The following is a 25,142-nucleotide window of genomic DNA, read 5'->3' on the forward strand; positions in this document are numbered from 1 at the left end:
CATTCCTGTATTGCAGGATCTGAGTGACCTTTGGGTATGAGATCACCCACTGCCCCTCTCAACTGCTGTATACCCATTCCCAGTACAGAGGACCTAGAGACAGGTGTCAGATACAGTAATCATATGTTCCCTTAGTGTGGATTTATGAATATATTATATTTTGATTAATGACGCTGTCTTTTACACCACTCTGCATAGCTAGCCCCGAAATATGTTACAGAATTATATACTTACAGTTTCACTGGATATTCCCATGTCCTGATCCACAGTTACTATACGGAACATGACTAGGAGGGGAACAGAACTATTAGTATAAAGAGTCATATATAAAACATGAAACAATGCAGCGGCCAGACAGCACCGTACGCCCCAGGAACACACACAATATATAATATAGCATTCTGCTATAACTGGAGAACTGGATATTCCCATGTCCTGATCCACAGTTACTATACGGAACATGACTAGGAGGGGAACAGAACTATTAGTATAAAGAGTTCAAATAAAACATGAAACAATGCAGCGGCCAGACAGCACCATACGCCCCAGGAGCACACACAATATATAATATAGCTTTCAGCTATAACTGGACAACTGGATATTCCCATGTCCTGATCCACAGTTACTATATGGAACATGACTAGGAGGGGAACAGAACTATTAGTATAAAGAGAATAGAGTGTCTGTAGCCCTGCGCTGCAAAAAGCTGCTGGTTTTTGATCTATGGAATAACCCTCTAAAATTCCAAAAACATATATCTATACACACAAAATGATAAAAAACTAGCACTGTGATTGTTTTAATAATTTAGTTTAAAACATTCATAACTGGAGAATCCAGAAAACATGTAGCTTTGTCAAGAAGTATTACTTCTTGACAAAGGGGAGAGAAATCCTTGAAACGCGTTGAAGTTAAATGCCGTGACGATCATCCTCTGACTGTGGGACGTTCTGTTGCTGTATCCATGTTCTTGATGCTTTTATGAATAAATCTGTGAGGTTTTTAAGTACACCGGTTTTCTGCCTTCTGTCTACACTGTGCGGGGGGAGTAAAAGAAACCTTTCAGTGCACGCGAGACTGAAAGTCAATGTAAGTGTGATTCCTACAGCGTTTTTGTCTTTGACACGAACTACAGTCACTGTCTATGGGTGTAAAAGATACCTTTATAGGAACGCGGGATTGAATTTAAATGTAAGTGTCTTTTCAATAACGTGGGACCGTTTGAAGACATAACTGGATGAAGCTACATGTTTTCTGGATTCTCCAGTTATGAATGTTTTAAACTAAATTATTAAAACAATCACAGCGCTAGTTTTTTTATCGTTTTGTGTGTATAGATATTAGTATAAAGAGTTCAAATAAAACATGAAACAATGCAGCGGCCAGACAGCACCGTACGCTCCAGGAGCACACTGTTAGGCGCCGGGGTCCGCTCGTCGGTGCGGCCCGGCGCCTAGCAACCAGGGACGCCATGCGCGTACAGCCGCCGGCTCCCTGGCAACGCTTGACGCCGGGCGCACGGAGCCGCACGGACCCTAGCAACGGGGACGCCACTGGCGGACCGCGTTCCCCGTTGCTGGGTCCATTTAAATTAATAAGGGCACCTGTTTCCTGGCCGTGCAGCAAGGCAGCTGCATGGCATTTAGTCCAATCAGCCTCTAAACAGCTGATTGGAGGACTCCCTGTTAAGTACACTCCCAGGGCTTCTCACAGACGCCGGTAATAGCTTCCTGCATGCTGTATCTGTTTGCTGAGAGTGTTTCCAGTCCTGCTGTACCCGGTCGTTCCTGTCCTCAGTTGTCCTGTACTCGGAAGTTGTCATCTGTTCCTGGAGTCCTGACTGAGCACCTTTAAACATCCAGTGGTGTTCGTGAGTCACAGCGTAGCCGTGTGTTGCGGCTTGGCCGCTTTATTACTTATTATTTATTATTTGTGTTTCGGAGCTTTTGCGGAGGATTCCGCTCCCACAGATCCACTCTGGTATCCAGCGGTGCTGGGTAGGAGTAACGGACTAGTGGATTTTGGTTGTCCTTTTATCTGGCGGTTTTTCCGCGCATACTTCTGGTTTGGTTAGTTAGCTTGTTGCCCCTGGCCTGTTGTCAGTCAGAGGTCCTCTTGTCATCATCCTGGCTCGGATTTCCCTTTGTCTCTCACTAAGACCGGGGGGCACCGGAGTTGGGCAGACATAATCCGCCTTTCAAACGTGGCTGCCAGGGGCTCAAGAAACCATAGTCTTGCAAGGGATTTCCGATAGCACGGGTGAGACAATAGAGTTAGGGCGCCAGGGGCAACTAGTCTTTCTAGCTCCCGTAACCAGCATTCCCCTTCCAGTACTCTGGCCATTGTCATAAGATCTCCTCCGGTCAGGAGTACTGGAATCATAACATTATTACCGGCCAAACCAAAACTTAAAATTAAACAGGGTTTAATTTTTTACTTATTCAGTTTTGTAAGAGTTATCGGCCTCATGAATCCCACAGGTTTAGGGCCAAATCCTGGTCAGCTCCTAGTCAGCCAGATTCAAGAACTTACTCAGATGGTTCAGGATCTTTCCCTTCGGGTGAAGTCGCAGGAAGATCTTTTACGAACTTCCCCGAGGGTAGTCCCTGAATCAAAAATGCACTTGCCTGACCGTTTTTCTTGTGATAGGAAGGAGTTTTTTAATTTTAAAAAATCCTGTAAACTTTATTTTCGTTTAAGACCGATCTCCTCAGGTACTGAATCTCAGCGGGTCGGAATTATTATTTCTTTGCTCCAGCGGGATCCTCAGACCTGGGCATTCGGTTTAAAAGCAGAGGATCCGGCGTTGTTGTCAGTAGACGCCTTTTTTGGGTCTTTAGGGCTTTTGTATGATGACCCTGATAGAGAGGCATCCGCTGAGAGTCAGTTACGCGCTCTCAGACAGGGTAGAAATCCTGCAGAGGTTTTTTGTACAGAGTTTCGCCGTTGGTCGAACGACTGTGGCTGGAATGACCCAGCCCTGCGCAGTCAGTTTCGCCTCGGCTTATCAGAGTCTATAAAAGACAGTCTCCTTCAGTATCCCGCTCCTGAGACTCTCGATAAACTCATGGAGCTTTCTATTAAGATTGATCGTCGTCTCAGAGAGCGGAGGGCTGAAAAAGGAGCACCTGTCAGGTCTACTCCATGTGTATTTTCCATTCCTGAGGACGTAGAGGAGCCCATACAGATGGGTCTCTCCCGGCTGTCTCCAGAAGAAAGAGCCAGAAGGCAAAACTCTGGTCTTTGTTTGTACTGTGGGGGTAAGGGACATTTTGCCCGTAATTGTCCGAACAAGTCGGGAAAACGCCTCGACCAAGTGAATTGTGAGGGGGTTCACTTTGGTCTGCAGCTTATCTCCTCGAATAACTCCCTTTTAGTCCCAGCTAAAGTTTCCTTTGGCAGCCTCAGTTCTTCGGTGTCGGCTTTTGTTGACAGTGGAGCTGCAGGGAACTTTATGGACTTAACGTGGGCCAAGGCCTTAGGTATTCCTCAGTTAGCCTTGGGTAGGTGTATCACCATGCATGGTTTAGATGGGAGTCCCTTGTCCAATGGGGTTATTTCCCTCTGTACACCCCCTGTACTACTTACGATAGGAGCTCTTCATTCCGAAAAGATCGAGTTTTTCCTTACCTATTGCCCAGCAGTTCCAGTGGTTCTGGGTCACCCTTGGCTGGCCTTTCATAATCCCATCATTGATTGGCAGTCGGGGGAGATTTCACAATGGGGTACCATCTGTAATAAGGAATGTATTACGTTTTCCGTCAGAATAGCTGCTGCCATTCCCGAACTCATTCCCGTGGAATACCAGGACTTTGTTGATGTGTTTTCCAAGGGCAATGCGGACATTCTGCCTCCCCATCGGCCTTATGATTGTGCTATTGAGCTAATTCCTGGTGCCACATTGCCAAAGGGAAGGTTATATGCATTATCCGGGCCAGAAACTGCGGCCATGAATGAGTATGTTAAGGAGAGCCTAGGGAAAGGATTTATCAGGCCATCTAAATCCCTTTTAAGTGCAGGCTTCTTCTTTGTGGAGAAAAAAGATGGATCACTCAGACCTTGCATTGACTTTAGAGCCCTGAATAAGATCTCAGTTAAAAATACTTACCCTCTGCCGCTGATTTCTGTCCTCTTTGATCAGCTGCGTTCGGCTGTGATTTTTTCTAAAATTGACCTGAGGGGAGCGTATAACCTCATTCGAATCAAGTCGGGAGATGAGTGGAAGACGGCTTTCAGTACTCAGTCGGGTCACTACGAGTATCTGGTGATGCCGTTCGGCTTGTCTAACGCTCCGGCAGTTTTCCAGGATCTTATTAACGATGTGCTCCGTGATTTTCTAGGAAGATTCGTGGTCGTTTACTTAGACGACATCCTGATCTATTCTGATTCAATTGAACAACATGTTACCCAGGTGCGCCAGGTTCTTCAAAAATTACGTGAAAATCATCTATATGCCAAGCTGGAAAAGTGTGAGTTTCATGTCACGGAGGTATCCTTTTTAGGGTACATTATTTCCCCTCGGGGATTCTGTATGGAACCTAAGAAGCTCCAAGCCATCCTTAGTTGGGCGCAACCCACCAACTTAAAAGCAATTCAGCGCTTTTTAGGGTTTGCGAATTATTATAGAAGATTTATTCATTCTTTTTCCGACCTGGTTGCTCCCATTGTGGCACTGACTAAGAAGGGAGCGGATCCTACCAACTGGTCACGTGAAGCTGAGTTATCCTTTCAGGCCTTGAAACAAGCTTTTGTCTCAGCTCCAGTCCTCAGACATCCCAACCCTGAATTGCCCTTCATTGTTGAGGTTGATGCCTCGGAGGTTGGAGTGGGGGCTATCCTATCTCAGAAGGATCCGGACTCTCTGGAACTACATCCTTGTGCCTTTATGTCCAGGAAATTCTCATCCGCTGAATCCAACTACGATGTTGGTAACCGGGAGTTACTGGCTATTAAATGGGCTTTCAAGGAGTGGAGGCATTGGCTTGAGGGAGCAACACATACCATTTCAGTATTGACTGACCACAAAAATCTTCAGTACATCGAATCAGCTAAGCGGCTGAATGCCCGGCAGGCTCGTTGGGCTTTATTTTTTACTCGTTTCAAGTTTATTATCACTTTTAGGCCAGGTTCCAAGAATACCAAGGCGGATGCCCTGTCACGCAGTTTTCTTCCAGTTCATAATAACAGTCCTGTTACTCCCATACTTCCGTCTTCAGTCATTTGGGCAGGCCTCACACAAGATTTATTTACCCAGTTAAAGCAGCTTCAACATCAAGCTCCTGGAAATACTCCTGCTGGTCGTCTTTACGTCCCTGAGTTTTTGAGAGCTACTGTTTTGACTGAGTTTCATGATAGCAAAGTTGCCGGGCATCCGGGGATCTCTAAGACTTTGGAATTAGTCTCCCGCTCAGTATGGTGGCCTGGTCTTTCTAAAGACATTAAGGAGTTTGTTTTTTCTTGTCAGGTCTGTGCACAGCATAAGGTTCCCCGTTCCTTGCCTATCGAGCAACTTATGCCCTTAAATGTTCCTCTCAGGCCATGGTCTCATATTTCCATGGATTTTGTGGTAGACCTCCCTCTGTCAGCCGGATTCCGAGTCATATGGGTGGTAGTGGACCGTTTTAGCAAGATGGCCCATTTCATTGCTCTTCCCCAACTGCCATCTGCCCAGGGATTGGTTGTTTTGTTTCTCCGCCATGTTTTCAGACTTCATGGGTTGCCCACTGATATTGTTTCTGATCGGGGTCCACAATTCATTGCACAATTCTGGAAGTCTTTTTGTGCCTCATTAAAGATGAAATTGTCTTTAACATCCGGCTACCATCCCCAATCCAACGGGCAGACTGAGCGAGTTAATCAATCATTAAAACAGTATTTGCGTTTGTACTCAGCCAAACTCCAGAATGATTGGTCCGAGTTTCTTCCTTTGGCGGAGTTTGCTTACAACAATTCTTGTCATTCCTCCACTAATGTGTCTCCATTCTTTTCAGTTTTTGGTTTTCACCCCAGAGCTAATTCTTTTTTTCAACATTCTTCTGTTTCCTCGCTAACCTTAACCTCTCATCTCAGAGTCATTTGGAAAAAAGTGCACCTTGCTCTCAGAAGAGCGGCATTTCGAGAGAAAAATTTTTCTGACAGGCTCCGGCGTCCTTGCACTTTTAAGGTGGGAGACAGGGTATGGTTGTCGACTCGTAACATTAGACTTCGACAAACCTCAGCTAGATTGGGCCCCAAATTTATTGGACCATTTCATATTATTAAAAAAATCAATCCAGTTGCTTTCCGGTTACGTTTACCAAGAGCTCTCCGGATCGGAAATACGTTCCATTGCTCCCTGTTAAAACCATACGTTTCTTCCAGTAGATTTCCTCGGAAGATCTCTCAGGGGAAATCACCAGTAGATGTACAGGGACATCAGGAGTTCTTGGTGGAGAAGGTTCTCGATTCCAAATTGTCCTGGGGTCGGCTTTATTTTCTGGTGCACTGGAAAGGCTATGGTCCAGAGGAAAGGTCTTGGGTCCTGGATAAGGATCTCCATGCCCCGAGGCTCAAGAGGGCATTTTTTCGGGAATTTCCTCGGAAACCTGGCTTTAGGGGTTCCTTGACCCCTCCTCAAGGGGGGGGTACTGTTAGGCGCCGGGGTCCGCTCGTCGGTGCGGCCCGGCGCCTAGCAACCAGGGACGCCGTGCGCGTACAGCCGCCGGCTCCCTGGCAACGCTTGACGCTGGGCGCACGGAGCCGCACGGACCCTAGCAACGGGGACGCCACTGGCGGACCGCGTTCCCCGTTGCTGGGTCCATTTAAATTAATAAGGGCACCTGTTTCCTGGCCGTGCAGCAAGGCAGCTGCACGGCATTTAGTCCAATCAGCCTCTAAACAGCTGATTGGAGGACTCCCTGTTAAGTACACTCCCAGGGCTTCTCACAGACGCCGGTAATAGCTTCCTGCATGCTGTATCTGTTTGCTGAGAGTGTTTCCAGTCCTGCTGTACCCGGTCGTTCCTGTCCTCAGTTGTCCTGTACTCGGAAGTTGTCATCTGTTCCTGGAGTCCTGACTGAGCACCTCTAAACATCCAGTGGTGTTCGTGAGTCACGGCGTAGCCGTGTGTTGCGGCTTGGCCGCTTTATTACTTATTATTTGTGTTTTGGAGCTTTTGCGGAGGATTCCGCTCCCACAGATCCACTCTGGTATCCAGCGGTGCTGGGTAGGAGTAACGGACTAGTGGATTTTGGTTGTCCTTTTATCTGGCGGTTTTTCCGCGCATACTTCTGGTTTGGTTAGTTAGCTTGTTGCCCCTGGCCTGTTGTCAGTCAGAGGTCCTCTTGTCATCATCCTGCCTCGGATTTCCCTTTGTCTCTCACTAAGACCGGGGGGCACCGGAGTTGGGCAGACATAATCCGCCTTTCAAACGTGGCTGCCAGGGGCTCAAGAAACCATAGTCTCGCAAGGGATTTCCGATAGCACGGGTGAGACAATAGAGTTAGGGCGCCAGGGGCAACTAGTCTTTCCAGCTCCCGTAACCAGCATTCCCCTTCCAGTACTCTGGCCATTGCCATGAGATCTCCTCCGGTCAGGAGTACTGGAATCATAACACACACACAATATATAATATAGCTTTCAGCTATAACTGGAGAACAGGATATTCCCATGTCCTGATCGACAGTAACTATACGGAACATGACTAGGAGGGGGACAGAACTATTAGTATAAAGAGTACAAACAAAACATGAAACAATGCAGCAGCCAGACAGCACCATACGCCCCAGGAGCACACACAATATATAATATAGCATTCTGCTATAACTGGAGAACTGGATATTCCCATGTCCTGATCCACAGTTACTATACGGAACATGACTAGGAGGGGGACACAACTATTAGTATAAAGAGTCATATATAAAACATGAAACAATGCAGCGGCCATCCACCAATCAGAGTGTAGACAGTCTTTCACTGTATGGAAGCATGGGGGGGAGTAAGTTATGATATTTTTTATTTATTCCCCCGTGAATGGGTGGGAGGGCCCCCAGTATTCTGTGTTGCCCAGAGCCTACAATGCAGTTACGATGGCCCTGGCTGGGTTCCCCCTGAAGTCTGGGCGTGCACCTGAGCCAGACCCTAGCAGCACTGACTGCGACCTATGTGCATACACATGGGACGTTTTTATACCACTTTCTTGCCGTTCCAGAACCAGCACTTTTATACTGTATAATGCAAAACTCCTAGTTACTAAACCTCCCCCTGACACTCCAATATCTCTCTGGCTGACCAATGGAAAAAAACTCACATAAACAAAAATAACTTCTACATAAAATATGATTTGGTTAGAATACATTTTTTTTTTAAAACATTGTGTTCCATATTGATGTTTGCTTTATTTCATTCATTTTCAGCATTTCCTAAATGCTTAACTGGACTGGTGTTATTGTGGGTGAGGGTCACTACATAGTTATTTGCTTATGAGACAATATGTGAGTGGCCACTTGACTCATGCCGACCAGCCTGAACACAGGAAAGTAGAGACTCTCTCCTTAGTTACTCTGGTGGAAACCCCTTAGATATGATACCTACCTCACTCTATATCAGTAGGGCCCAATATACACATCATATCAAACTACTGAGTTTACTATGCAATAATGTTTGTTCTCCATTCTACTCATTGTAGTTCTTCTTTCACTTGCTCTGTTCTGGGGCATATGGCACCAAGGACTATGGACCTGGACTGTTTCTCTGTATCAGAAATGAGGGCTCATGTGAAAGTCTTTTACCTCCACATGTCACTGATTTCATGCAACTGAGAGACACCATTTTTATCATCTATATATTGCTCTAGGAAGAGGGACAGGATTCTGTGCTAAGAGGTCATCATTGGTAAAAAAGCCAAAATAATGTTTGGATACAGCCTGTCCTATCTGATTACATATGAAAGCTGTACCCAAAGTGGGTTAAATTGCAGCCTTTTAAAAAATTTCATTAATAAAACAAAAACTGTTTTCAAGTGTAGAATCACTTTTCCAGTTTTGGAATAATTTATGATCTTGAGCAATTTGTATTTCTAAATATACCAGGTAACAAGTCAATCTTTTGGTCAACCTAGTAATTTAGTAACTTTAGCAAAAAAATCTATTTTAATGCCCCTTCAGAATAAACCAACAACACCAGAGTTATTATGCACCAATAAAACCACAAAAAAAAAATGTAGTTAGGTTCATTCACACTGATAGGTGAAAAAACACTTTTTTTCACATTTTGGATGAAATCTGGAGCTTCTCAAGATAGATCTCAAATAATCAATGTAAAGTATCTTTGAAAAAGTTCCACATTTCTACCATATGAGTTGTTGAAGATGAAGAGGTGTTCAGACGTATTCATAAAACTTATAGCATAATCTGGCACAAACTTTGGCCCCATAGCAGTCCCCCTAAAATATTTTGAGTCAAACTAAACTCTTTGGGTCTCTAAAAATGTAATACTAAATTACTTCCTAGGCATAATTGGATCATTAGGAATATATATATATATATAAATATGGAACTGTCTCTAAAATTTTGTAATTAGGAATAATTAAATGATGTGCAAAGCCATCACAAGTTAACCACGCTAAATCATGTTGCCATTGGGCATCATTCAAGTATTATTCATATCCCTCAAATATGAATCAGAAACCGGAAATAATCCCACTGGTGTAGGAATTAGCGGTGCCTCAGTGATTAAAGTGCTGTGTGCCTAGGCTAAAAGTGTGCTCTCTGTAGGATTCTGTGCCTCACACCTCCTTACTCCTCACCTTTTTGTCCTGGTTTATATTTGGGTTTGTCAGTTTGGATGAAAGTTCCATTATTTTTCCTCCGGACAGTCAGAGATTTGGTACTGAACTGTATCTTGTTGCCTCCAATCTCATGACCTTGTACTTCAATGTCTATGTTCTCTGTGGCTGCAGAAGGTTCAGGAACCTAAACATGAGTAATATTTTAGTATTAAATGTGCACTTTTTGGTTAATACCAAGAAAAATGGATGAAGTATCAGTGCTTTTATTCTGGTTGTACTCAGGGGTATGGAGAAGAAATCTGGGGCCTCTCTTATAATCAATATATCTTTGAAAGAGAACCACATTACTGCCAATGGTTAGATAGATAAAATGGTGTTCAGACATACTTATGATTAGGAAGGCATAATCGGGCACAAACTTTGTTTCCATAGCAGTCCCCCTAACTTGGAGATATAAATATCTTAAAAGTTTGAAAAAAAAAGTTTAGCGTCAAAGTAAATGCTTTGGATTGCTAAATATTTTATAATAATTTATTTCCTTGGCATAAAGTGGCACCTTTTTATTTTTAAATCATTTTTAATTCTTATAACTAATTCTATAAACAGGAAGAAATCAGTGCAATCATTTCATATGTGAAATTAATAAAAGAAAAATGAATAAAATGGAATCTGAAGACAATTCCAATGTAAAGAAGATACTATAAATACTGTATGTGTAACTGTGAGACTGGAAGCTTTCTTCATAGAAACAAAAGCTCTGTGTTCCATACACTATTATATACAAGATGTGCCCACTTACACCTTTTCTATATTACTCACTTTGGCACGCCATACATAGCACGGCTACGCTTTTCTCTACGAGTAGCGAGTGGATTTATTTTTACATTAAAGTCTGTCATAATAGAATATGTATAAAGTATCATATTAAACAAGCGAATTAAGAAAAATTGCAAAGCATGGCTAAATCTCTGAGACTATGGCATGCCAAGCCGTGCCATACATGACAGGATAACTGAAAGGTGTATGTGGGCACATCTGTGTATGCAGAACCAATGTAAGATGACTGCAGCTTGGAAGATGGGGCAATAGATGTCTCACACAACTGAAGATGTCTCTACTAAATGTGTCCAACAGTCACATGTAGCCAATCCCCATTATTAATGTCAAATGTTGCATTTCTCTCCCAATATACTGCTCATTTCACCTCCTCATAAAATCCAGTCTTTTCAGATACAGATACTGTGTAATGTTTCTTAACTTTCACATTAAATACAGAATAAGCAAAACAAATAATATGAACAAATAATAATAATAATAATAATAATAATACTACGGACATATCAAGCCCCTCCTTCATCTTTAGCTCCTCCTTCTTATTGTAACTAGCACACTGGATGTACGTACTGTAGCCAACACTCCAGTTATTTAATATCAGCTATTCAGCTCCGATAGAGGACCAATTGCAGGCTGTAAAATCTCTTTATTGTGGCTTGTGATTGGTCGTCCTAGAGCTACTCCCCCCCCCCCATTTCTTGGTCACAGCTGTAAGCAGAATGAGGGCTGATAAATGCACCTGGTTTGGCCACTTCTCCGATCAGGGGAGAGATTCAGAATAGCGGGAAGGTGCGGATGGGACGGAGGGTATATAATAGATGACTCTGGTGGTAACGTGTTTTCTCTACACATATTATATTTCTGCTAAACTGAAACACATTTTGTAGACTGGAGCCCCTGCGCTGGTTATAACGTCTCTGGATGATACTTGTAACTAATGATTCGTTACAATTTCTAGAAAATTTTTGGGAAATTTGAAATTTGCCGTATAACCCGCAGAGCTCACAATTTACCTGGAAAGACGCGCAGTGCCACCTGGGGCTGTCAGGTTGCATCGTAAATAGAGTCTTGGATCCAGATGCAATCTTTAGATCCACAGATATATGAGAGAAGCCACTAAGGTTCTTGGGAGTGTGGATGCAGAACATCTCATCCGATGGGTAATACAGGTCCGGAGGAATAATCACTGCAAAGTATCTAGAATGGAAAAATTAGTTTTATGGTAAGAACTTACCTTTGTTAAAACTCTTTCTGCAAGGTACACTGGGCTCTACAAGGATAGACATAGGGGGGGTGTAGAGTAGGATCTTGATCCGAGGCACCAACAGGCTCAAAAGCTTTGACTGTTCCCAAGATGCATAGCGTCCCCTCCTCTATAACCCCGCCTCCCTGCACAGGAGCTCAGTTTTTAGTTAACCAGCCCAATGCAGTAGCAGGAAAAGAGACGCTAACGGTTAGTAGCCACAGACACCACACTCTCACGACAGGAGAAGTGTCAGTGGCTAATGCCATACCAACCCAAAGAAGCTAAGTGCGTCAGGGTGGGCGCCTTGTGGAGCGCAGTGTACCTCACAGAAAGAGTTTTAACAAAGGTAAGTTCTTACCATAAAACTCGTTTTCTGCTGCGGGGTACACTGGTCTCCACAAGGATAGACATAGGGGGATGTCCTAAAGCAGTTCCTTGTGGGAGGGGATGCACTGTAGCGGGCACAAGAACCCGGCGTCCAAAGGAAGCATCCTGGGAAGTGACAGTATCGAAGGCATAGAACCTTATGAATGTGTTCACGGAGGACCACGCAGCCGCCTTGCACAATTGTTCAAGGGTCGCACCACGGCGGGCCGCCCAAGAAGGTCCAACAGACCGAGTAGAATGGGCCATAATGTGAGCAGGAGCTGACAGACCAGCCCTCACATAAGCATGTGCAATCACCATTCTAATCCATCTGGCCAAAGTCTGCTTGTGAGCAGGCCAGACCCGTTTGTGAAACCCAAACAGAATGAAGAGAGAATCAGATTTCCTAAGAGAAGCAGTTCTCTTCACATAGATACGGAGAGCCCGTACCACATCCAAAGACCGCTCTTTGGGAGACAGAACAGGAGAGACAAAGGCCGGTACCACAATCTCCTGATTAAGGTGGAACGAAGAAACCACCTTAGGCAAATAACCGGGACGAGTCCTAAGAACCGCCCGGTCACGGTGAAATATCAGATATGGGGAACTACAAGACAAGGCACCCAAATCCGACACTCTTCTAGCTGAAGCAATAGCCAGCAGAAACACCACCTTAAGGGAAAGCCACTTAAGGTCAGCTGATCCAAGAGGTTCAAACGGAGACTCTTGTAACGCCTCCAAAACCACAAGTCCCAAGGAGCAACAGGCGGGACATAGGGAGGTTGAATACGCAACACACCCTGAGTAAAGGTATGCACATCAGGTAAGGTCGCAATCTTTCTCTGAAACCACACCGACAAGGCAGACATTTGAACCTTGAGGGAGGCCAGACGCAGGCCTAAATCCAGGCCCTGTTGAAGAAAGGCCAACAACTTGGCTATACTAAACTTAGAAGCATCATAATTGTTAGATGCGCACCAAACAAAGTAAGAATGCCAGACCCATGAACAGGACGGTTCTGAATTAAATGCTGGGCCAGGTTCAACGCATTGAAGACCACCCGCAATTTCAGAATTTTGATCGAGAGGAGAGATTCCTCCTTGGTCCACCGACCCTGAAGAGAGTGTTGCTCCAGCACCGCTCCCCAACCTCTTTAGACTGGCATCTGTCGTCAACAGGACCCAGTCGGATATCCAGAAGGGACGGGCCCTGCACAATCGTTGGTCCTGGAGCCACCAGTGCAGCGACAGACGGACCTCCAGAGTCAATGAGATCATGTGAGACCTGATCCGGTGAGGCAGGCCGTCCCACTTGGCTAGAATCAGCCTCTGGAGGGGGCGAGAATGGAATTGAGCATACTCCACCATGTCGAATGCTGACACCATGAGGCCCAGCACCTGCATCGCCGAATGTATCGACACTTGCGGACGAGAAAGGAAGCAACGAATCCTGTCCTGAAGCTTTCTCCTGAGACAAGAACAACCGCTGGTTGTGAGTGTCCAATAGCGCTCCCAGGTGCACCATGCTCTGAGCAGGGACCAGGGAGGATTTCTTCCAGTTGATGAGCCACCCGTGGGCTTGTAGAAACCGGACAGTCATATCCAGATGACGTAGGAAAAGTTCTGGGGAATTTGCCAGGATTAACAAGTCGTCCAGATACGGCAGTATCCTGACCCCTTGACGGCGGAGTACCACCGTCATCACCGCCATAACCTTGGTGAAGACTCGCGGAGCCGTAGTTAAACCAAAAGGTAACGCCCGAAACTGGTAATGGAGGTTGCCAATCGCAAACCTCAGGTATTGCTGATGTGACACTGCTATAGGAATATGCAGGTAAGCATCGTGTATGTCCAGGAAGACCATGTAGTCCCCAGGTTCCAAGGCCAGAACTATAGAGCGAAGGGTTTCCATACGGAACTTGGAAACTTTCACAAACCTGTTCAATGCTTGAGGTTGAGAACGGGCCAGGAGGACCCATTCGGTTTCGGGACCAGAAACAGCGGAGAATAGTACCCCCGACCCCTCTGAGTAAGAGGCACCTGTACTACGACTCCTGTATCCAGGAGGGTCTGTACCACCGAATGTAGAGTGTTTGCCTTTGTCTGGTCCAACGGGACGTCTGTCAGGCAAAATCGATGAGGGGGATGGTTTTTGAAGGCTATGGCGTAACCTCGAGTGACGACTTCCCGTACCAGGCATCTGAAGTGGTCTTCAACTATTCCTGGGTATACCCTAGAAGCCAGCCACCCACCCTGGGATCCCCCAGGGGGAGGTCCGCCCCGTCATGCAGCAGGCTTATCCGTCATGGAAGCTGGCTGACGGGCAGCCCAGGCTCTTTTGGGCTTTGGCTTACCAGGTTTGGAAGTGCGGGCCTGCTTGTTGTACACCTGACCTTTTGCTTTACCTGAAGGACGAAAGGGGCGAAAGGACGTACCTTTAGCCTTCGACACAGAAGGAGCGGTACTTGGCAGACAGGCAGTTTTGGCAGTAGCCAAGTCAGCCACTATTTTATTTAAGTCCTCACCAAACAGAATATCTCCCTTGAAAGGGAGTACCTCCAGGGGTTTTCTAGAATCCAGATCCACACACCAGGATCTCAGCCACAATATCCGGCGAGCCAAGACTGATGTAGTAGAGGCCTTGGCTGCTAGAATACCGGCATCAGAAGCCACCTCTTTAATATAGTGAGAAGCTGTGACAATATATGACAAGCATTGTCTAGCATGGTAGGAAAAGAGATTTCAGCTTCCAACTCTAAGGCCCATGCTTCAATAGCCTCTGCAGCCCATGTTGCTGCAATAGTGGGCCTTTGTGCAGCACCCGTGAGGGTGTAAATCGCTTTCAGACAACCCTCCACACGTTTATCCGTAGGCTCTTTTAGAGACGTGACAGTAGTGACAGGTAGAGCTGAGGAAACCACCATCCTAGCCACATGTGAGTCTACTGGAGGAGGCATTTCCCAATTATTAGACAGCTCTGGAGCAAGGGGATAGCGAGCCAGCATCTTCTTTTGAGGCACAAACTTCTTACCCGGGTTTCCTCAGAGTTCCTGACGTATATCCACTAGGTGGTCAGAGTGAGGTAAAACTTGTTTAACCACCTTCTGACGCTTGAACCTATCTGGTTTCTTAGGAGTTGCGGATGGCTCGGGATCATCCGTAATCTGTAAAATAAACTCAATAGCCTCCAAAAGATCAGGAACATCCACATGTGAACTACCTTCACCATCAGCCGTATCTGAGTCAGAATCTGTGGGGTCAGTGTAAGTGCCATCTTCATCAGACAAGGTGTCAGTGACAGCAGTGGATTGTGAGGAGATAAGAGCTCGCTTAGAGGACCCCTTGGTCTTAGGCGAGCGAGGGTCAGACCTTTTTAGTAGTCAAGGACTGGTTCAACTTCTTTAACTGAACAGATAAATTATCCGCCCACGGCGGATTAGCTGCGGGGACCACATACGGTTGCACCGGCATAGGAGGTCCCATAGGGGGTGTTAGTTTAGTAACTAGCGTATGTAGAAGCGTGGAGAAAGTGGCCCACGGTGGGTCATTATGTACCCCCGTTGCCACAGTCCCACTGGGGGGCAAGTAGCCCCCAGAACCAGAGCCCACAGCTGCTATAGTCTCCTCATAGGGATCTGTGGCTTCAGCAACACCGGCAGTGTGTTCAGCCCCAGAACCGTTACCCTCAGAAGCAGACATGATATAACTTGCAGTATCAGGTAACACAGTACAATTGTCAGCAGCACAATACCTCTAGCCCAAACCCCTGCGCAGTGTAGTCAGCACAAGTAGAGATACAGGAGAGATATGGTGACTAAAATCACAGAGAAAAATATGTAATAAAGTATATCTTGTGAAAATCCTATATAATTATAAAACATGACGCACCAAGCCCCCTCATGTTATAGAATATAGGGATAACAGGTTGAGTGAGAGACACGAAATGGAAACCACTCAGCAAGCTAATGCACACACATATAGTCACAGTTATACAATGCAGAGGTTATTACTAACAATAATACTGCACTGGACCAGCTTATATAGTTATGTAGTCAATAGATATAACACCGCACAGTAAGAACTGGATGTATATCACAGGGTACTTGTACCAGAGCAGAGAACCCTGACTAAGGGGGTCATTCCGAGTTGTTCGCGTTATTTTTTTTCGCTACGGAGCAATTAGTCGCAAACTGCACATGCGCAATGTACGCAGCGCGCCTGCGCCAAGTAAATTAGCACAAAACTTTTGTATTTTACTCACGGCGTAACAAAGTATTTTCATCGTTCTGCTGATCGGAGTGTGATTGACAGGAAGTGGGTGTTTCTGGGCGGAAACTGGCCGTTTTCTGGGAGTGTGCGGAAAAACGCAGGCGTTTCAGGGAAAAACGCTGGAGTGTCTGGGGGAGTGGCTGGGCGAACGCTGGGTGTGTGTGTGACGTCAAACCAGGAACGAAACTGATTGAACTGATCGCTATTTGTGAGTAAGTCTGGAGCTACTCAGAAACTGCTAAGAAATTTCTATTCGCAATTCTGCTAATCTTTCGTTCGCACTTCTGCTATGCTAGGATACACTCCCAGAGGACGGCGGCTTAGCGTGTGCAATGCTGCTAAAAGCAGCTAGCGAGCGAACAACTCAGAATCACCCCCTAAATGCACTCTTTCTTAACTAACACTGTCTAATTGACATGTACAATACTTAAGTGTCATATAAAGTCACAGCACTGACAACCAGGCAGCTTTACACAGGAGGATTTGCCCAAGCAGTCCCATGAACAGTGTAGCTGAGAGAAATGGTGCCCAAACACTGACAGGGAGTGAGGGAGAGACAGATATGCAGCTTCTCAAAAAAGCTTTTCTTAGGGCTGCCTGGAGCAGCCCCTCTGTTATGTGCCTGCTATCTGCAGCACCAACTACAAAACTGAGCTCCTGTGCAGGGAGGCGGGGTTATAGAGGAGGCGGCGCTATGCATTCTGGGAACAGTCAAAGCTTTTGAGCCTGTTGGTGCCTCGGATCAAGATCCTACTCTACACCCCCTCTATGTCTATCCTTGTGGAGCCCAGTGTACCCCGCAGCAGAAAGGTGAATAAATATCTCACTTCTGACCCAAGTCTCATGGTCAGTCTTCCTGCTGCAGCGACGAGACGCCTTCATTTACATTCCCCACTGAGATCGCTCTTTACAAACACATAAACACATTCACTTATTCTCCAACATTTCAGATTTCCATGTTCTACCAGATTAAAGAATTCACCAGCGGGATAAACAGCTCAGCAGTCAAGGCGGGATTACTAAGGACCACATGGGAATGAAAATACTGAGGGTGGCTGGTCAGTATGCTGTCACCATGATGGGCCTATTTTTATGGGTTGGCCTGGGGCTATAGTCCCACCCTCCATTATTAATCTGGCCCCTACTACAGTTCCAGCACCGACAAACTGTCATATTACATGGTTATACAGATGTACATTCTTCACAAGTCTAACAGGCCCAAAGGGCAACACATACAGTAGCCTTGCAGGCAAATTCCGTGAACTGTCACAGTCAATGCATCAGATGAAATCCCAATAAGTTTCCGTGTGCAGGGTGGCGATGGTGGGGTGCGGCCATGGCTGGGTCAGAGGTGAAGGTACCTGGCAGCCCACGAGGTCCTTGCTGTGTAGCTCCACACCTGTGCACAGCTCAGGACCCTATCAGCGATACACATATCAGGCAGGCCCCTCCCATGGCGATTGGAGATGCAGGTGAGGGGTATTTACATGTAAATGCTGTAGAGTGAGGGAGTAGATACAGGTAAAGCCCCTTTAGCTTCATAATGCGTCAGTTTTAGTTGTACAGGTCTGGAAATGCGTTAGCTGAGATATAAATAATGCTCCTGCATAAAATGTATGCAAGTTGTGGAAGTGATGATGGTGATAGATGATTATGATAGATGATGATGATGATTATGATGATGATGATGATGACTGAGGAGCTCATGTACTAGATGTAAGGATGCATGAACAGTATCAGGCGAGCAACTCAAAATGCAGATGTGAAAATGCCGGCCTCATCCGCACGCCTACCTACTGTACGTTGTGCTTCTTTAGGTTCAACACTAAAGCTTAGCCAGCCGTGTGGGCAGAGGTGGCCTCTATATACAGTGACGACCACACGTTTGCTCTTGTGCATAGAATGAGAGAGGGTAATACTGTAGCAGATTGGTCAGTTAGGATACCGGACATTTCCATCTTTGGCCATTGCCAGCCAGTATGAGAACACCACGCACAGGAATAAATGACAATGTTTAAAGAATTCTTTTACGTTTTCTGTCCGTACAATTCCACATCAGTCAGCGTGGTGCAGTGGGGGAAGCAAGGGTACAGTGGGGGAAGCAGGGGTACAGTGGGGGAAGCAGGGGTACAGTGGGGAAAGCAAAGGGACAGTGGGGGATGCAGGGGTACAGTGGAGGATGCAGAGGTACAGTGGAGGATGCAGAGGTACAGTGGGGGATGCAGGGGTACAGTGGGGGAAGAAAAGGGTACAGTGGGGGATGCGGGGGTACAGTGGGGAACGCAGGGGTACAGTGGGGGAAGCAAGGGTACAGTGGGGGATGCAGGGGTACAGTGGGGGATGTGGAAGTACCATGGGGGATGCGGGGGTACAGTGGGGGATGCAGGGGTACAGTGGGGGATGCAGGGGTACAGAGGGGGAAGCAAGGGTACAGTGGGGGAAGCAGGGGTATAGTGGGGGATGTGGAAGTACAGTGGGGGAAGCAGGGGTACAGTGGGGGATGTGGAAGTACAGTGGGGGACGCAGGGGTACAGTGAGGGTTGTGGAAGTACCATGGGGGATGAGGGGGTACAGTGGGGGATGCAGGGGTACAGTGAGGGACACGGGGGTACACTCTCTATTTGGAATGGTTCAGAATTAGATTGAATTTCACTGATTTGATGATGAAGTATTTTTAAACACTATTAAAATAAGTACATTTTTGTTTTTTAAATTAAAACTGCCACCGTGCTTCCGCCATGCGTTTAAGGTGTTGGAGAGAACCAGCCTGGACACTCCATTTGTTTTAGTTATATATTTTTAAATGAATCCAAAATTGAAGACACTCCAGAGATTTCCTGCAGGTCTGTGCCGACGTGACTGACCGGCTGATACATAGGTGACCGAAGCATCTCTAATAGTGAATGCATAATGGATATCAGGAGTGACATGGGTCAGATGTGTTATATACATTCTATATGAGAGTGTATCTAACCAACAGATTAACAGGTTAATGTAAATTGTAGAAATGACCCTATAGAACTTGTCCACACATGTAACATCCTCATTACATAGAAGTAAATGACTGACATTGATGAACCTAGAACATACAGTAGATGCCGGAGACGGTTCTCAGTCTGTACTTACGGTATTCTGTCGCTTAGAGCCAGTGTCACCTGCAGGGATAATAGGAGACATAGCGCCCGCATCACGGTGCCCGGACCTGACGGACAGACAGAAATAGGGTCACTCTCACATTCTGCTCTCTTCTCAGTAGTCAGGAGATTACACTGATCATGCCATAGATTACACACTTTTATTACTGAGTCACATAATCTACTGCTCACTGATTACATACACTATGGGGTACACGTTCTGCAGATCTCCTGCTAATGACCCCTACACTGTATCCAGCCGCATGTGGTGCTGACCCACTGCTATATCTCTCTAACATCTCTATACACTGTATACAGCCGCATGTGGTGCTGACCCACCGCTGTATCTCTCTAATATCTCTATACACTGTATACAGCCGCATGTGGTGCTGACCCTCCGCTGTATCTCTCTAATATCTCTATACACTGTATACAGCCGCATGTGGTGCTGACCCACCGCTGTATCTCTCTGATATCTCTATACACTGTATCCAGCCGCCTGTGGTGCTGACCCACCGCTGTATCTCTCTAATATCTCTATACACTGTATACAGCCGCATGTGGTGCTGACCCACCGCTGTATCTCTCTGATATCTCTATACACTGTATACAGCCGCATGTGGTGCTGACCCACCGCTGTATCTCTCTAATATCTCTATACACTGTATACAGCCGCATGTGGTGCTGACCCACCGCTGTATCTCTCTGATATCTCTATACACTGTATCCAGCCGCCTGTGGTGCTGACCCACCGCTGTATCTCTCTAATATCTCTATACACTGTATACAGCCGCATGTGGTGCTGACCCACCGCTGTATCTCTCTGATATCTCTATACACTGTATACAGCCGCATGTGGTGCTGACCCACCGCTGTATCTCTCTAATATCTCTATACACTGTATACAGCCGCATGTGGTGCTGACCCTCCGCTGTATCTCTATAATATCTCTATACACTGTATACAGCCGCATGTGGTGCTGACCCACCGCTGTATCTCTCTAATATCTCTATACACTGTATCCAGCCGCATGTGGTGCTGACCCACCGCTGTATCTCTCTAATATCTCTATACACTGTATACAGCCGCATGTGGTGCTGACCCTCCGCTATATCTCTCTAATATCTCTATACACTGTATACAGCCGCATGTAGTGCTGACCCTCCCCTGTATCTCTCTGTAATATCTCTATACACTGTATTAAGCCGCATGTAGTGCTGACCCTCCGCAGTATCTCTCTAATATCTCTATACACTGTATACAGCCGCATGTGGTGCTGACCCACCGCTGTATCTCTCTGTAATATCTCTATACACTGTATACAGCCGCATGTAGTGCTGACCCACCGCTGTATCTCTCTGTAATATCTCTATACACTGTATACAGCCGCATGTGGTGCTGACCCTCCGCTGTATCTCTCTAATATCTCTATACACTGTATACAGCCGCATGAGGTGCTGACCCTCCGCTGTATCTCTCTAATATCTCTATACACTGTATACAGCCGCATGAGGTGCTGACCCACCGCTGTATCTCTCTAATATCTCTATACACTGTATACAGCCGCATGTGGTGCTGACCCTCCGCTGTATCTCTCTAATATCTCTATACACTGTATACAGCCGCATGTGGTGCTGACCCTCCCCTGTATCTCTCTAATATCTCTATACACTGTATACAGCCGCATGTGGTGCTGACCCTCCCCTGTATCTCTCTAATATCTCTATACACTGTATACAGCCGCATGTGGTGTTGACTCTCCGCTGTATCTCTCTAATATCTCTATACACTGTATACAGCCGCATGTGGTGCTGACCCACCGCTGTATCTCTCTAATATCTCTATACACTGTATACAGCCGCATGTGGTGCTGACCCTCCGCTGTATCTCTCTGTAATATCTCTATACACTGTATACAGCCGCATGTGGTGCTGACCCTCCGCTGTATCTCTCTAATATCTCTATACACTGTATACAGCCGCATGTGGTGCTGACCCTCCCCTGTATCTCTCTAATATCTCTATACACTGTATACAGCCGCATGTGGTGCTGACCCTCCGCTGTATCTCTCTAATATCTCTATACACTGTATACAGCCGCATGTGGTGCTGACCCACCGCTGTATCTCTCTAATATCTCTATACACTGTATACAGCCGCATGTGGTGCTGACCCTCCGCTGTATCTCTCTGTAATATCTCTATACACTGTATACAGCCGCATGTGGTGCTGACCCTCCGCTGTATCTCTGTAATATCTCTATACACTGTATACAGCCGCATGTGGTGCTGACCCACCGCTGTATCTCTCTAATATCTCTATACACTGTATACAGCCGCATTTGGAGCTGACCCTCCGCTGTATCTCTCTAATATCTCTATACACTGTATACAGCCGCATGTGGTGCTGACCCACCGCTGTATCTCTCTAATATCTCTATACACTGTATCCAGCCGCATGTGGTGCTGACCCACCGCTGTATCTCTCTGATATCTCTATACACTGTATACAGCCGCATGTGGTGCTGACCCACCGCTGTATCTCTGTAATATCTCTATACACTGTATACAGCCGCATGTGGTGCTGACCCACCGCTGTATCTCTCTGATATCTCTATACACTGTATACAGCCGCATGTGGTGCTGACCCACCGCTGTATCTCTCTAATATCTCTATACACTGTATACAGCCGCATGTGGTGCTGACCCACCGCTGTATCTCTCTAATATCTCTATACACTGTATACAGCCGCATGTGGTGCTGACCCTCCGCTGCATCTCTTTAATATCTCTATACACTGTATACAGCCGCATGTGGTGCTGACCCACCGCTGTATCTCTCTAATATCTCTATACACTGTATACAGCCGCATGTGGTGCTGACCCACCGCTGTATCTCTCTAATATCTTTATACACTGTATCCAGCCGCATGTGGTGCTGACCCACCGCTGTATCTCTCTAATATCTCTATACACTGTATACAGCCGCATGTGGTGCTGACCCACCGCTGTATCTCTCTAATATCTCTATACACTGTATACAGCCGCATGTGGTGCTGACCCACTGCTGTATCTCTCTAATATCTCTATACACTGTATACAGCCGCATGTGGTACTGACCCACCGCTGTATCTCTCTAATATCTCTATACACTGTATACAGCCGCATGTGGTGCTGACCCACCGCTGTATCTCTCTAATATCTCTATACACTGTATACAGCCGCATGTGGTGCTGACCCTCCGCTGTATCTCTCTAATATCTCTATACACTGTATACAGCCGCATGTGGTGCTGACCCTCCCCTGTATCTCTCTAATATCTCTATACACTGTATACAGCCGCATGTGGTGCTGACCCTCCCCTGTATCTCTCTAATATCTCTATACACTGTATACAGCCGCATGTGGTGTTGACTCTCCGCTGTATCTCTCTAATATCTCTATACACTGTATACAGCCGCATGTGGTGCTGACCCACCGCTGTATCTCTCTAATATCTCTATACACTGTATACAGCCGCATGTGGTGCTGACCCTCCGCTGTATCTCTCTGTAATATCTCTATACACTGTATACAGCCGCATGTGGTGCTGACCCTCCGCTGTATCTCTCTAATATCTCTATACACTGTATACAGCCGCATGTGGTGCTGACCCTCCCCTGTATCTCTCTAATATCTCTATACACTGTATACAGCCGCATGTGGTGCTGACCCTCCGCTGTATCTCTCTAATATCTCTATACACTGTATACAGCCGCATGTGGTGCTGACCCACCGCTGTATCTCTCTAATATCTCTATACACTGTATACAGCCGCATGTGGTGCTGACCCTCCGCTGTATCTCTCTGTAATATCTCTATACACTGTATACAGCCGCATGTGGTGCTGACCCTCCGCTGTATCTCTGTAATATCTCTATACACTGTATACAGCCGCATGTGGTGCTGACCCTCCGCTGTATCTCTCTAATATCTCTATACACTGTATACAGCCGCATGTGGTGCTGACCCTCCCCTGTATCTCTCTAATATCTCTATACACTGTATACAGCCGCATGTGGTGCTGACCCTCCGCTGTATCTCTCTAATATCTCTATACACTGTATACAGCCGCATGTGGTGCTGACCCACCGCTGTATCTCTCTAATATCTTTATACACTGTATCCAGCCGCATGTGGTGCTGACCCACCGCTGTATCTCTCTAATATCTCTATACACTGTATACAGCCGCATGTGGTGCTGACCCACCGCTGTATCTCTCTAATATCTCTATACACTGTATACAGCCGCATGTGGTGCTGACCCACTGCTGTATCTCTCTAATATCTCTATACACTGTATACAGCCGCATGTGGTACTGACCCACCGCTGTATCTCTCTAATATCTCTATACACTGTATACAGCCGCATGTGGTGCTGACCCACCGCTGTATCTCTCTAATATCTCTATACACTGTATACAGCCGCATGTGGTGCTGACCCTCCGCTGTATCTCTCTAATATCTCTATACACTGTATACAGCCGCATGTGGTGCTGACCCTCCCCTGTATCTCTCTAATATCTCTATACACTGTATACAGCCGCATGTGGTGCTGACCCTCCCCTGTATCTCTCTAATATCTCTATACACTGTATACAGCCGCATGTGGTGTTGACTCTCCGCTGTATCTCTCTAATATCTCTATACACTGTATACAGCCGCATGTGGTGCTGACCCACCGCTGTATCTCTCTAATATCTCTATACACTGTATACAGCCGCATGTGGTGCTGACCCTCCGCTGTATCTCTCTGTAATATCTCTATACACTGTATACAGCCGCATGTGGTGCTGACCCTCCGCTGTATCTCTCTAATATCTCTATACACTGTATACAGCCGCATGTGGTGCTGACCCTCCCCTGTATCTCTCTAATATCTCTATACACTGTATACAGCCGCATGTGGTGCTGACCCTCCGCTGTATCTCTCTAATATCTCTATACACTGTATACAGCCGCATGTGGTGCTGACCCACCGCTGTATCTCTCTAATATCTCTATACACTGTATACAGCCGCATGTGGTGCTGACCCTCCACTGTATCTCTCTAATATCTCTATACACTGTATCCAGCCGCATGTGGTGCTGACCCACCGCTGTATCTCTCTAATATCTCTATACACTGTATACAGCCACATGTGGTGCTGACCCACCGCTGTATCTCTCTGATATCTCTATACACTGTATCCAGCCGCATGTTGTGCTGACCCACCGCTGTATCTCTATAATATCTCTATACACTGTATACAGCCGCATGTGCTGCTGACCCTCCCCTGAATCTCTATAATATCTCTATACACTGTATACAGCCGCATGTGGTGCTGACCCACCCCTGAATCTCTATAATATCTCTATACACTGTATACAGCCGCATGTGGTGCTGACCCTCCCCTGAATCTCTATAATATCTCTATACACTGTATACAGCCGCATGTGGTGCTGACCCACCGCTGTATCTCTGTAATATCTCTATACACTGTATACAGCC

At 46.2% G+C, this 25,142-nt stretch overlaps 1 protein-coding gene across 2 annotated transcripts in view; it reads right to left on the minus strand.

The window, feature by feature from the left end:
• The window catches only part of LOC135056914 (alpha-2-macroglobulin-like protein 1), a 416,894-nt gene that overhangs the window by 257,778 nt on the left and 133,974 nt on the right, over window positions 1–25,142 (minus strand). For both annotated transcript variants that reach the window (XM_063962689.1, XM_063962688.1), the window contains exons 2-5: window positions 19,607–19,682; window positions 11,614–11,797; window positions 9,785–9,950; window positions 235–287 (exon numbers count right to left, since the gene is read on the minus strand). In XM_063962689.1, the coding sequence (XP_063818759.1) occupies window positions 235–287; window positions 9,785–9,950; window positions 11,614–11,797; window positions 19,607–19,668 (465 nt within the window). In that variant the 5' untranslated portion in view covers window positions 19,669–19,682. The remainder of the gene's footprint in view (window positions 1–234; window positions 288–9,784; window positions 9,951–11,613; window positions 11,798–19,606; window positions 19,683–25,142) is intronic.

The sequence above is a fragment of the Pseudophryne corroboree genome, chromosome 3, assembly GCF_028390025.1.
Source record: "Pseudophryne corroboree isolate aPseCor3 chromosome 3, aPseCor3.hap2, whole genome shotgun sequence".
Classification (NCBI taxonomy): domain Eukaryota; kingdom Metazoa; phylum Chordata; class Amphibia; order Anura; family Myobatrachidae; genus Pseudophryne; species Pseudophryne corroboree.